Source organism: Mugil cephalus, chromosome 13 (assembly GCF_022458985.1).
Source record: "Mugil cephalus isolate CIBA_MC_2020 chromosome 13, CIBA_Mcephalus_1.1, whole genome shotgun sequence".
Taxonomy (NCBI): Eukaryota; Metazoa; Chordata; class Actinopteri; order Mugiliformes; family Mugilidae; genus Mugil; species Mugil cephalus.
This window is the reverse complement of record NC_061782.1, coordinates 5,952,486-5,965,246: the sequence shown is the minus strand read 5'-3', so window position 1 is coordinate 5,965,246 and position 12,761 is coordinate 5,952,486. Positions and strand designations below refer to the sequence as shown.

General features: G+C 41.3%; 1 protein-coding gene across 1 annotated transcript in view; it reads right to left on the bottom strand.

Annotated features, from left to right (window-relative positions):
• LOC125019098 (kinase non-catalytic C-lobe domain-containing protein 1) overlaps nucleotides 1-12,761 on the bottom strand; it is a 41,074-nt gene that overhangs the window by 19,401 nt on the left and 8,912 nt on the right. The window contains exons 4-16 of the mRNA XM_047603608.1: nucleotides 10,968-11,114; nucleotides 9,571-9,688; nucleotides 9,340-9,476; nucleotides 7,781-8,389; nucleotides 6,675-6,786; nucleotides 6,391-6,462; nucleotides 6,229-6,290; nucleotides 5,979-6,137; nucleotides 3,415-3,492; nucleotides 3,199-3,277; nucleotides 2,719-2,899; nucleotides 1,961-2,637; nucleotides 723-861 (exon numbers count right to left, since the gene is read on the bottom strand). Coding sequence (XP_047459564.1) covers nucleotides 723-861; nucleotides 1,961-2,637; nucleotides 2,719-2,899; nucleotides 3,199-3,277; nucleotides 3,415-3,492; nucleotides 5,979-6,137; nucleotides 6,229-6,290; nucleotides 6,391-6,462; nucleotides 6,675-6,786; nucleotides 7,781-8,389; nucleotides 9,340-9,476; nucleotides 9,571-9,688; nucleotides 10,968-11,114 — 2,570 coding nt within the window. The remainder of the gene's footprint in view (nucleotides 1-722; nucleotides 862-1,960; nucleotides 2,638-2,718; nucleotides 2,900-3,198; nucleotides 3,278-3,414; nucleotides 3,493-5,978; nucleotides 6,138-6,228; nucleotides 6,291-6,390; nucleotides 6,463-6,674; nucleotides 6,787-7,780; nucleotides 8,390-9,339; nucleotides 9,477-9,570; nucleotides 9,689-10,967; nucleotides 11,115-12,761) is intronic.

The following is a 12,761-nucleotide window of genomic DNA, read 5'->3' as shown; positions in this document are numbered from 1 at the left end:
TTGAATATAGTGCACTCTAGTGGTGATATTGCAGATTGCAGTGAACTGAACTCATTTTTAAAGTCAGCTCATCACTTTAATGCTCTCAAAAAGTGCCATTTATTGACTATCTCTACTACGACTGTCAGTGGTGCAGGGAGACAGTGTCTTCACTGGACATGTCTCACATGTCCTAAGAGCAGATGGATCGAATTTCAAGTTCCTAGCTCCATTATTTTTTTTTTTAAGGAGGCCTTTTTATAGAGCCCCCCTGTGGTACCCTTTTCTGTTTTATGAGACATTTTATAGTTGAAAATAAAAGAAAAGTACTTTAATTTACCATGTATTGTTGTACTTCGATATATTTTGATGGGAAGTATTTTTTATTGAGCAGCCTGTTATATCGGGTGAAATATACCCAACGTTAGTGATGGTGTTAATTACAACGTTACTGTTCTAGGGTTATAAATCCTTATAAATTGTGCGTATTCACCCCTCCTTAATACCACAGACTGATCTTTTAAAGGTCCCTGTTTACTCTTTTCAGAGGATTATAGATGTATGTCTCATAATTCAAGAGTAAATAAAAGAGAGACTAATGCAAATAAGCAGTGCCACCGGCTACACTTATCTTGTTTTTTGGGATTGGTCCAAATTTAGAAAGAAGTCTGTGTTTTGTTTTTGTTTTTTTTATGACTTTTAATTTGTTTGGAGAAAAACAACAGACAATAAAACCTGCTCACATTGTGGACGGGCTGTAGTTCACCAGGCAGTGAAGTATACCCAGCAAGTCGTCTTCCCAGTACAGATCACTGAACCTCTCCCTCACAACTCGGGCAAACGCATGGTGCTGGAGGTCCTTCAAAGAGAAGATGTACTCCCCTCGGAGAAGAGAAAGAAAAAAAGTAGATTTTTCAAAAGAGTAGATCAACAGCTCCAGACTGGATTAATGCAGGAGAGTTACTTTGTTATATTAAAAAAAAAAATAGCTTTGTATTAAATGTGGCGAATCGTATTAAAGGAACATAGTGATAATTTTTTTTACTGAAGTGGAATATTCTGGATGAACCTTTTGCGTGCTGGGGAACCAAATCAAAAGAATCTGAATGTTACTAGAAGTCTAGAAGAAGTACAATGAAACAATAAACCAAAGGAAACACATATAGTATTAACTGAATACATGTATTGTTGCATTGTATTTATTTGTCTGTGAATATGAATGAAGCCATATGATACACATACATATAAACATGTGTATGTGTCTAAGTCTAAAAGTCTAAAAGTGTATAATCAAAGCTTAATTGATCACTTTTGCATGACTACTTAAATACTTCCCCTTTATCTACCTATTCCAGCCTTTTATTGGTTGGTTAGCTAATACAAAATTCATGACTTATTTACCCCTTACAGTTATTCCATTACAGAACAAATTTATTACTTTTTTTATTACTTCTCCTTTAGCTAATTAGACTAAGACTTAGACTTTAATGGTCTATAAGGAAAATAAATTGGTCATAGTAGCTTAGTGGTTACAAAAAGATGAGCTGTTATACAGATGGATAGAGGAGGGTATAAAAGACGTCCTGTAGCGCTCACTATGGGGTCTGTTGCTGACTGTTCTTCTATAATATAACTTAAACATGTTTTGTATTACTCTGATTATTGTTCTCGACCTGTATATCCATCACTATAACTAAAAATCCAACACAATTTAATCACAACTGTATGAACTTCTCTATTCCTCTAACATCTAATTTAGTGGTTTCTTATAATCTGGTCCTTAGAAACAAAATGTGTTTTTCAAGCTGCTACAACATATGTTATTCCGATCAAAGCACCATTTTGCTACCACATAGCCTCCCCTCTGACATTTGGGAATCACTGCATACATATCAATAAAGCCATTTTCCAGGTTTCCATTGCTGTGTGCATCAAATAAAACAATAATAGAAGGATATCACACGTGCCTAAAGATACATACCCATGGCAATGTCCTCCTGTCCACTGTCCATGTATCCGTCAAGTGAGAACTCGCCCTTGAGCAGGTCAATCACCTCCTGCAGAGCAGGGTGGACTCTGGTAGAGATGGACTCTGAAGAAGAATGGTTCTCACCTCGTGTGCTTGGATTTCTTTGTCCATTGTGTGCCCTTGAAAAAGTATGCTTGAGGGAGCTGAAATAAGACGGTGGTGGATCATATTCCTGCGGTCCAGGCATATTCAGACTGTCAGTAAACGAACCCTCAGTGCTCTCTGGAACTGTGATCATTCCTGGCAAAGGCTTCGGGACCAGAGACAGATTTATATCTAACCCCGGGACCGTCTCGGGAGCCCTGACCTGCACAGGCACTAGGGACAAATGTCCTGTTGTGGGGTCCTGTCGAAAGAGGTAATTGTTGAAAACGCCGCAACCATTGAGGTTAGTGGAAAATGGCACAGGGGGGGAAAATTCAAGACTGGAAATATCTAGGAGAGCGGAAGGAGAGTCAACCAGAATCTTGTTGCTGGAACTTGTAGAAGATGTAATTACGACTGATTGACCGTCAGTGGACTCTTGTGTGTGTGGGTTAGGTTGAATGTATGTATCACACAAGTCCGGGATGAAACCAAGGCTGCTTTCCTCGATGTGATCTTTGCCTTTTGTGAATCCATCCAAAGTCCTGCCAAGCAAACAACAGTTTTGGAAAGCCTGCTTTTAAAATGATGTGGGACAACAAACAGCATTTGCACGAACTACCTACCCTTCAGTGGCAGCTCCGAGATGTTGGCTCTCCTCTTCATTGGTCAGGACGATGGGGATGAAGTGTGTGGCAGTGGAAGTGAAGGCATCTGGGAGATGGAGTTCTTTTTTGACTGGATAGCTGTGGGGAACAGGGCCAGGCACAGGAGCCAGTCGGCTCTCAGTGGCCATGGGCACAAAGCCTACACACAGTTACAATAATCCCAGTTACAATATCAGTGATATTGTCTCATGCAATGCACACTTACACAAAATGTGCACAATATTCAGAAGAGCTGCTGCTATGGCCCGATTTCCTGCTTCTTTCATTACAGTTTGATACAAACAAGTTTCTGTATTAAAACCAAAACAATCTCACAGTGCATCTATAGTATGTTTCCATGGCTCTTCCCGATATTTGGTCATTTTGTGTTTGTACAGTACATTTCAGGGTAAAATTTATTGCATGAGGGTCATCTATATTTAAGTAAAGCTGTCCTACCACTGTTGCTTTGTGCAGATTCTTCACATGAGTGCTCAGGTGGACTCAAATCTTCAGCGTCACAGGACTTTGAAGCTGGCTAAAAAAACACGAGAGAAACTAACATACAGAACGGGTACAGAAACAGACAGCCTATGACTTAAATAACACACAAACGAATAAACTAATGAAGACATGGAGAGTGCACCTATGCTGCAAAAACAAAGGAGAGTTTACCGGGTGAACTCTGCTGATGAGGTTGTTCCAGACAGTCTCAGCGTCCGTCCCCTGATGTGATAAGTAGTCACGACAGCTCTGTGGAGCACACATTTGCATGCATGCAGATTAACAATACAGGCCGCGTCATCCAAACGCACCAATAATGTCAGAATTAATTCTGCCCTCAAATAACTGAAGTGTTTGAGTAGAAATTTTAAAAAAAGGAAAATAACAGCGGCTACTTTTAGAAAATCATTGGCAACATGACAATAGGGGCAGTTTGTAGGAGAGCACTATGTTGATAGAATCAGAAATTGTTGAGAAAAATGCATTTTCTATATTTAAATAACAAGGGCATTTATTTTCAACAACGTGCCTGTTCGGAACGGTGCAAGCGAACACAATTCAAAGTGCTTTCCAAAGCGGCGCATAAAACACAGAAGGACAAATCAACAAAATGCAGCTGAATGTTAAAGTGTAGAAGAAATAAAAAGAAATAATAAAATGATCAGTGGTGTGGGTACTCTTCTTGAAAATGGAACATCACTACAGCAGCATTAAAGCCAAGCTGGAAGAAATTATTACTAGGTAAGACCTCTGCTTTGAGCGAAGAGCTAACTACCCAATCACATGCTTACAGTGACAATGCTAACAGGTCGCTGTGTAACAGGCAATCCTAATCATGTTTACTGCCTCAATGTAGTATTAAACACATTAATATATGCTAATTACAACAAAAAAAGTCGATGAGACTAATGGGATTGGAATTTATACATAGATCAGGCATAACATTATGACCACCTTCCTAATTTTATGCAGGTCTCCCTTGTGTCTCAAAGTGTTTATGTGTGTGTGTGTGTCTGTGTCAGGCTAGATCCTGCTGGGGATGACTGCTGTCATCAAGGAGTGTCATTGTTATGAGGTGGGGGGATCTGGCCTGGTCTAGGTAGGTGGTACATGTCTACACATGTAACATCCACATGAATGAATGAATAAATGAATGAATGAATGAATGAATGCCAGGTCTAAAAGTTGTCACAAGATGGTCGAGGTTATTTATTAACCCTGTCAATATATATTGTATGTATTGCATCAGAGCACAGACAAACAGACTGAAAAATTGTTTCTTTCCAAGAGCCATCACCACCCTGACCTCTCACACGCTACAGTCAACGTAATATAGGATGTGCAATAACAGACAGGTACAGCTACATTGATGCTGCTATTCTGTCTGTTTTTTTCTTAACCCGTTCACACAGACATGTTTACACTCTTACCACTGCCGCTATTAAAAATAATATATTTTATAATTATATTATATTTTCAATATTTTTTCATGATTAGTTAAGTTTATCTTGTAAAACTCCTTTAAATTAAAGCTCTTTTGCACTATTTTGTATATACTTGTGTTCTTTTGCACTGAAAAGGAGAAGCTCTCCAATCTTGTTGTACACTGTATAATGTCAAAAAAGGGCGTTCTATTCTATTCTATTCTATTCTATTCTATTCTATTCTATTCTATTCTATTCTATGGACGATTGGAAAAGTGGGTTAGCTTCAGTTTCAGATGATCCTTTATTTCATTTATGAATTTGGTGGGGTCTTGTTGATTTTCGCAACGATTTTTTTCCAACGGCTGTTTTTCCTTGCTATGATTTCGGTGATGGTATAAAAAACAACTCCCTTCACCCATTCTTAAAGGGATTGTTGCTAACATATATAGTCAATTCGGGCATTTCTGAATGCAAATGACCCGAACCATGCACGATTGTGCATGGTAGGTAAGAACAGGTGGGATTTATCATCACCGATTAGTTATTAGTGTGCGTAGGACTGGTGTCCGCACGATTGACAAATCCGGATTTTTGTGTACTCACACACGGTCTAAATCTCGTTCCTACGTCAGAATTGAGAACCTTTTCTATGCACGGTTTGATAAATGAGGCCTCTGGTTTCTGAGCCTGGATTCCAGATGTTTCTTCTAAAGCAGCGATCCATTTACTTCTCTTTTCTTTGGCAGACAAAGCCTACACAAAGCAGTCAAAAATATATCTCTGACTGCTTTTCAAATCTGTTGGTTCAGTCAATCACACAACAGCTCTTCACCTTTTTTAATTAATTTTACAATTTAAACAGTATTAAACCCTTTGACTCCAACTAATGCGGCTAATTTCCATGTTCAACTGTCACTTTTTGCCACTCATTGGCTATAACCACCTAGATTTCTCTTCTCTTCTCTTGCTGTCGCGTGCATACCCTCTATTCTATTCTATACTCATCAAACTGTTTCTGCAATGGCTTTCTAAAAACAGAAACATTGTTGGAAGGGGGAGTTCAATCCAGAGATTCCTGTGGAATCTTAAACCTTAAAAGTAATTGTATGTTTAAAACCTGTTAACTGGAAAAACTGAGCAGCTAGGCAGCCACATGAGCTTTCTTGTGCATTCAAGTTTCAGGCAGAGAGCCTTGAAGATAATTTGCCTGACACTCACATAAGGTTGGTGTTTAGAAAACAAAAAGCAAACTGGATTAAAGTGGATGGGCAGTGCATTTCTTCGAAGAAAGTGTTAAAATAATAATACCTTTTTAGCTGTAAGGATGGTGGGTCTCTCTATAGGCGTCCTCTTAGCCATCTCCAGGAGCAGTCTTTTCAGCTTGCGAGGCATCGCCAGCTTTTGATTAGGTGATAAACTAAACTTGGCCGTGGCCCAGAGGATAGCAGCGACCCCATACACGCACACCTGAGGCAGAAGACACGTGAAGAGGAATAACCTACAGCCAGAGCAAGGGATTAGTTCATTTCAAAATAAAATAAAAACTCTTCCCACAGACCTTTTCTGTCACAATTCCGTGCTCCTGATATTCAGGAGCGAGAAAAAATTCATCACGTGTTTCTGCAAAGAAGACACTGAGAGTTACTAAAAGTGACCAGATCAAATATTAAAAATGAAAAAAAGAACATCAGTACACAACATAATGCTGAAGTTAACCTACCTATGTTTTTAGGTTTCAAGAACAGCACCTCTCCTTCGCAGCCCACGTACACTGTGTCCAGACACAAATAGGCTAACGGAGAAATAAATAAATAAATCAGCTGCACAAAAGAATTCGCACAGAACAAAAACAACACAATTTGCATAACTTTTCTCTTCCCCTCTTCCCCCCGCTTTGGAATTCCCCTCCGCAGTCCCTCCACTGATGTAAGAGCGGCCCCTTAAATGAACTGCTCGTACAGGGGACGGTGACTTTCTGGTTTCGCGAATGAAGCATTAAATCACCTGGGAAGTCGATGTAGGTCTGCAGCGAGGAGAGGCAGGTGTAGCACAGAGCCCACAGCTCGTTCACTGTCAGCCTCCATCCACGAGTGAGTAACTCTCTTAGAGAGATCCACTGGAGAGAAAATAACAAGAACAAACGCTGCATTAGCAAAACAGGCTCAGCTGTTCCCTCTGTGGGCGTCATTAGATCGAAATCAATTATTCTCTAATTTCATTTTTTTTTTTAATGTTTGAATATTCTTTCAGCACTGTATATTACTACAGAGCACACATTGTGTTGCTTGGTTATATTATATGATTATTATTATTGTTGATATTATTTGTGAAAAAGTAAGTACACACTAGCATCAGATGCTAGAAACTGACCAAATTTCTATTCCTTCAGTTGTAAAAGTGAGGATTTTCATGGGTTTAATGTTCCAGATTCACAAATTAGCTTTCATTCTATTGCTTAACCTGCAATTTCTTCATTTCATTTAACTTTTGGTGGATTATTATCAGGTTGAAATGTCCATTTCTGGTGCTTTCGTATGGATGGCTATTTTCAAACTTCCAAATTCATAAACTTCTACTGATGAATACAAAATATTAATATATAAACCGTCATATACTGTATGATGTTCTGTGCCATTTGTTTAGTGTGACACATTTCTCTGTAGATGGTGTCAAATTGCTTGTTCAAATCTTCTATTTCGATTTATAATTAAATTCTGATCCTATTAAATGACTGTCTCTTGATTCTTCTTAATATATTGGTTTTGCTTGGCTAGCTACAGTATTAATGTCACTCACGTCTTAGCTAAAAGGGGAAAACAAACTACACTTTTAATCTTGTAACTGTGAACAGAAGAAAAATGAGATGCTGCAAAAAATTATTGTGTCAAACTAAAAAGCAGCTTCTCTCTTTTTAGTCCTCTTCATATGACCTAAAATAGCGAGAGAAGAGGGAAAATCCTAGATAATCCAACTACTCCAATCCAACTAATCCAGCTAGTCTCATAGGAGGATTTCCTGTTCTGAGTGCAGTGCAGTGCTGTGTTGCCAGGTATGATAAATACAGCGTGCCACGTAAAAGCAGATTTGAAATCTAGCTGGCGGTGGCTAACCTCATCCTGAGATTCCTCATTCAGGCACAGCATGCTTTTGGTCATGTGGTTATTAGGAATATAAAGGCTGTGGTTCAGTGAGCTCTGTTCCCCAGAAGAGTCTTGTTCCATATCCAGCTCCTGACAGGAAGTACAGGAAGACGTTAAGTCTTGGGTTAAGTCTTTGGATTGACTTTCAAGCCAGTCTTCGCTGTCTGTTTCTCCGATGTACAAAGCCTCCTCGTCTCCTTGTGGCACTTCCGAACAATACTCAGCGCTACAGCGCGGGTACGCCTCGCAGGACTGTCCCCGGTTGAGTCTGTGAAGCCTGTCGCTCCACACAGCCTTGGAGCTCAAGTGCTCGTCCGCCCCTATCTCAGTGAGGTCAGAAACAGGTATGCTGATATCTCCGTGGGTGGGTGGGGACAGACAGGGAGGGTTGTTGGAGTCGGGGACAGAGCAGGAGCGGTTAAGGGCCCCCCTCACCCTGCTCAGCCTCTGCTGGGCTCTCCTCCTCACCGGGGAGCTGTTTTGGGATCGGCAGTCCAGCTCATCTTTCAGGATCATGCTGTCGCCTTCGCCGCCTTCCATGTCCTCAGCCCAGAGAGAGGAATCCCAGCCTCCGCACAGCTGCAGATTTAACACATTACCACTCGTTTCAGCAGAAATCATTTTAATTGCTTTAGCGGGTAACATGCAGTTTGGAAGTGGAAATGAAAGTCCACCGGTTAACAAACCTATCATTAACTTCCTTTATCATCTTATTTCCAGTACAGGTACAGAACAGGTCTACGAGGGACGTCATTGAGAGATGAAGCAAGTGCAGTGTAAGAAAAAAAAGACGAGCTAAAATGGAGGTCAATGTGAGAGAAGCGGCGTTTCTGCTATAACCACAAAAACTAATTATAGATGTAATGTGTTGATTATGTTCATTACCCTTAGAGGAAAACTTCCCTCTCTGCGAGGAGTGCATAATCGGCTATTTGCATCTAGATTTCATACCGTGGTTGTTTTGTGCAGAAACTGGTGAAGAAAAATGTGTCTATTCCATCATGATGGAAGAAGAAATTATGATCATTAGAGGTTTAGTTATTATAACGTATATTCAAGAGCAAGACCACGACCCTTATGAATGCTATTTCCTCTGCATACCTTTAAATAAAGGTGTGTCTTAACCTTTCCCCTCTATGTCTCTATTCGTTCGCTTCCTCACTCCCTGGCTTCCTCTACCATCATCCATCGAAGGATTACGACCCCTCTCATCCCTCCATGCATCTCCCTCACATCCTATCTACTAAAAGACCTCCTTGCATCACGAAAACGTTTGTATCTTTCCGTGATTGGATGCTGATAAATATAACCAGGCATATTATGACCAATGTCTGGTTTATTTTCATGGATCTTTCATGCAAACCTTCTGTGTTCCAGGTAAACAGCCGGTATCAGATACATGCTAATTCCAAACTACTGTGAATGTCCACCCCTCCCATCTACTGCCCATCCGTGTAGATGAAATCCCCATATGAGCTAAAAAAAAAGAAAAAATAAAACAAAGCAGCATGCGGGTAGGTTTACAATACCTGCTGCCTGGACACGCCATTCGATTTAACAGAACTATCAGCAAAGTCTTTGGCGTTATCATCTGAGCTCAGCCTTTTGAGGAGACACCGGGGTTTGGAATGCTGCCACCTCGCCTCCCAGGAGCCTTCCTGTCCATCTGTGGACGGAGAGAGAAAGACGGCAGTTGAAAGGCAGGAGAAATGGCAGCGGACACCTGCTTTTTGGCTGGGACGCGGTTAAACGTGGACAACCTTGAAAGTTCGACACGGATTCAATGGAGAGCACGCGCCGTCCGACCGAAGACAGCTTCCGGCACACAGCTGCGGAGGAGGTTTGAGAGAGCCGGGCTTCAGCCAGGGACAGGATGTCCTGTGGGAGTATTAGACATGCAGGTTTGGACAGGCGGACAGGATTATGTTCTACATCGGCAAGTGCTCTCCTCATACTTGGAGTTTTATCATGAATAAACATGTGTTGGTTTTCTCGTCCTCTACAGGGTGGCAGGGAGGTTGGAGCCTATTGCAGGTGTCATCAGGTGAGAGGGTGGGGTACACTCTGGACAGGTCTCCAGTCTATCTCAGGGTTAACACGGAGAGACAGACAACCAAGTACCCGTAGAGAACCCACACAGACACAGGGAGAACATGCAAACTCCACACAGAAACCTTGTTGCTGTGAGCTATCAGTGCTGACCACCACACCACGGTGCTGCCTACAATGAATAAATGTTATTACATTATTTGTACATAATTAGTATTGTTCTTTAATTCTGCAGTTTCATATATTATCATTTATATATCAGACTGACAATGAAGGGGCTGTGACTGCAAGATGTCTACTGTATACTCCGTGTTACGCACTGACATCGTTTTTCCACTTGATGCTGCTCAAGAGCACTGACTACAGTTCACGTACACTCAAGTAGCGCATTTAATACTCATCATGTAAAAACAAGAGAGAGGGAAAAATAAAAGCACTGTTGCTGCATTACATTGGTAGTGGGAGGTGTTATACAAACAAAGCTGATTCTGATTCTGATTAAGGCTTGTTGTATAAGGACCTAATTAGCACTGACAACGCACGCGCTGCAGCTGGACAATTATCATTAAAAGTTTACTCGAAGATTACTCAACTTTAACATCTCTGTGTTGTTGGTAAACAACTCATTATTCACAGAATATAAAAGATACACAGATAAGGCGTAACATTATGACCACCTTCCTGTTGTGTAGGTCTACCTTGTGTCTCAAACAGTTGTGACTCATCAGAGAATGAACATGGGCCTTTTGAGGGCGTCCTGTTGTGTCTGGCAACTGGCCTTCGATGGGAGAGGCCTCTGTGGATCATCCCACAGATACTTGATCAGTTTGGGATCTAGTAAGTTTTGAGATCAGGGAAACACCTTGTGCTTTTCTTCATGTTTTTTTGAGCTGTTCCTTAATCCACATGAATACCAGTTTCGAACGTTTCCCAGAAGAACATTTTATACTTCTACTGTCAGTGGTTTTAATGTTGTGGCTGATCGGTGTAGGTCCCCTTATTTTCTCTGGCATTAAGATGAAGCTATTGTAATGTTTTTTCAGATTTTTCACGTGGACACGATTGCTGAAGTGAGATATCAAACTGCAAACCACATTCTAGTATTTACCGGCAGGAGCGGCCGGTCCTCAGGCGTCTCCTCCTGCATCTGCTCCAGCAGCCTCTGGATTTCTTCTCCCAGCTCTGCCTCCAGCTCTGGCTCGATGACAAAGTTCAGTGCTGCAGAAAGCGTAGAGCCCAGAGAGTAAACATGGCCCTGCAGCAAATGGTAGAAAAGGGAGAAAACACTATCATTATCGGGAAGCAGCTGCATTACCCGCAGTGATCTAGAGTTGTGAATTACTGTAAAAGCGCTTCGGGCAGTAATTGTTATATATTGTGCATATTTATGACTGAGCTTCTGTTTTGCTTTGCTGCACCGACAGTGCACATTATGGTCAGCTCTAAGGCCGGAGACGACTTGAACCAGGTGCTTTGGAGTTTAAATCCCACACGTAACGATCACTCCCAACAATTGAAGTGGAGCGGACCCGTACTTATGTGGTAAACACATGCGCAAGGCGGGTCCAAGAGCGGGTCGCCAAAATAGAAGGGTAAACATTCGGCTCTGCTTAAGTTACTACTGAATATAATACCTCTCACGGGAAAAACATAAAAGAAGTAAAGTTTTGTTTTGTTTTTTTCCTCAGTAATGTTGCCTATGCACACAGAGAGCAAATTTAGGTTCCCTCAGAAATTAATTTACATAAGTCTGTTGTAAATTTATTCATGTGGTGGTGAGAACAGCGACACCGCACAGTGGCCGTGTGCCTGTTTCACATTTAGATTCTCTGTTCTGAATCCAGCAGTGTTCAATAAAAAGACGTCTTCTCATCTCGCGCTCTCTTTAGTACGACACTTGTACGTGAGAAGTACATGAGAACGGATGAAATGAGTACAGAGCTCCACTCTGACAATACTGAAAGAGCATAAATGGCCATTTATTTAACCCACAATAGCCACTGAGAATAATGCATACTTATCCATCAAAGGAATTGCAGCGAGATAGATAACCCATACAGATAGTTGAGTATACTGATATCGTTTACAGAGCTGCAGGCACCATACGTCGTGTGTTACATAATACACATGAAGAAGCTCGTGTTTTAACGCCTCCAATCTGGCTTCAGATTCAAAATCTGTGCTGCAAGTTAAAGGATTGTTCTGGGCTGATTTCAACTGGAATCACATTCTCATAGCTGTGGCCGTGGTTTCCGTTGACCGAGCGAATAACAGAGATCTGGGAATGCGGCCACATGCTTAAAAGAGGTCACGAAACACAAGCGCTGAAATGAAGTTCTGGGACCATAGACTGTATAAAGATGGACGGAGAACTGGTCCTCAAGAGTGAAGCCGAAGCAAGTAGAGCTCCCCCTGGTGACTTTGTAATTTCTTTGTAACTGTTGGAGGTAGAGCAGAGCGTAAACGAAAACACATATAGCTGTTTGGCATGGCTCCACTTTCGTACCGTACTGTTCAGACTCTGGCTCCAAACTGACAAGATGACACCGCCCATATCCCTGGGAAAATACCGTCAGTTTGGCCAATGCAGGCGACATATTGTCTATATTTGTTCAGTCTATGTTTGGGACCAACTCATGCACCTCAACCTGCGGTTAAAACAATACAAATGTTGCACAGGTCAGTTGTTGGGGTCTTAGTTTATGTCGGGGTTTTACTAAACGGCACTACATTCAGTTGGTTCTCATACGCCGCCTCTCTTGATCAATGTAAATAGCGAGGACAGCAAAGTGGAGACATTTAGAGACGTCATTTAGTCTAGGACAGCTTGCTTAGGTGAAATGATTTGGGCAGTGTATCTAATAAAGTGACAAAAGAGAGCATAAATCCTTATGTGTTGCAA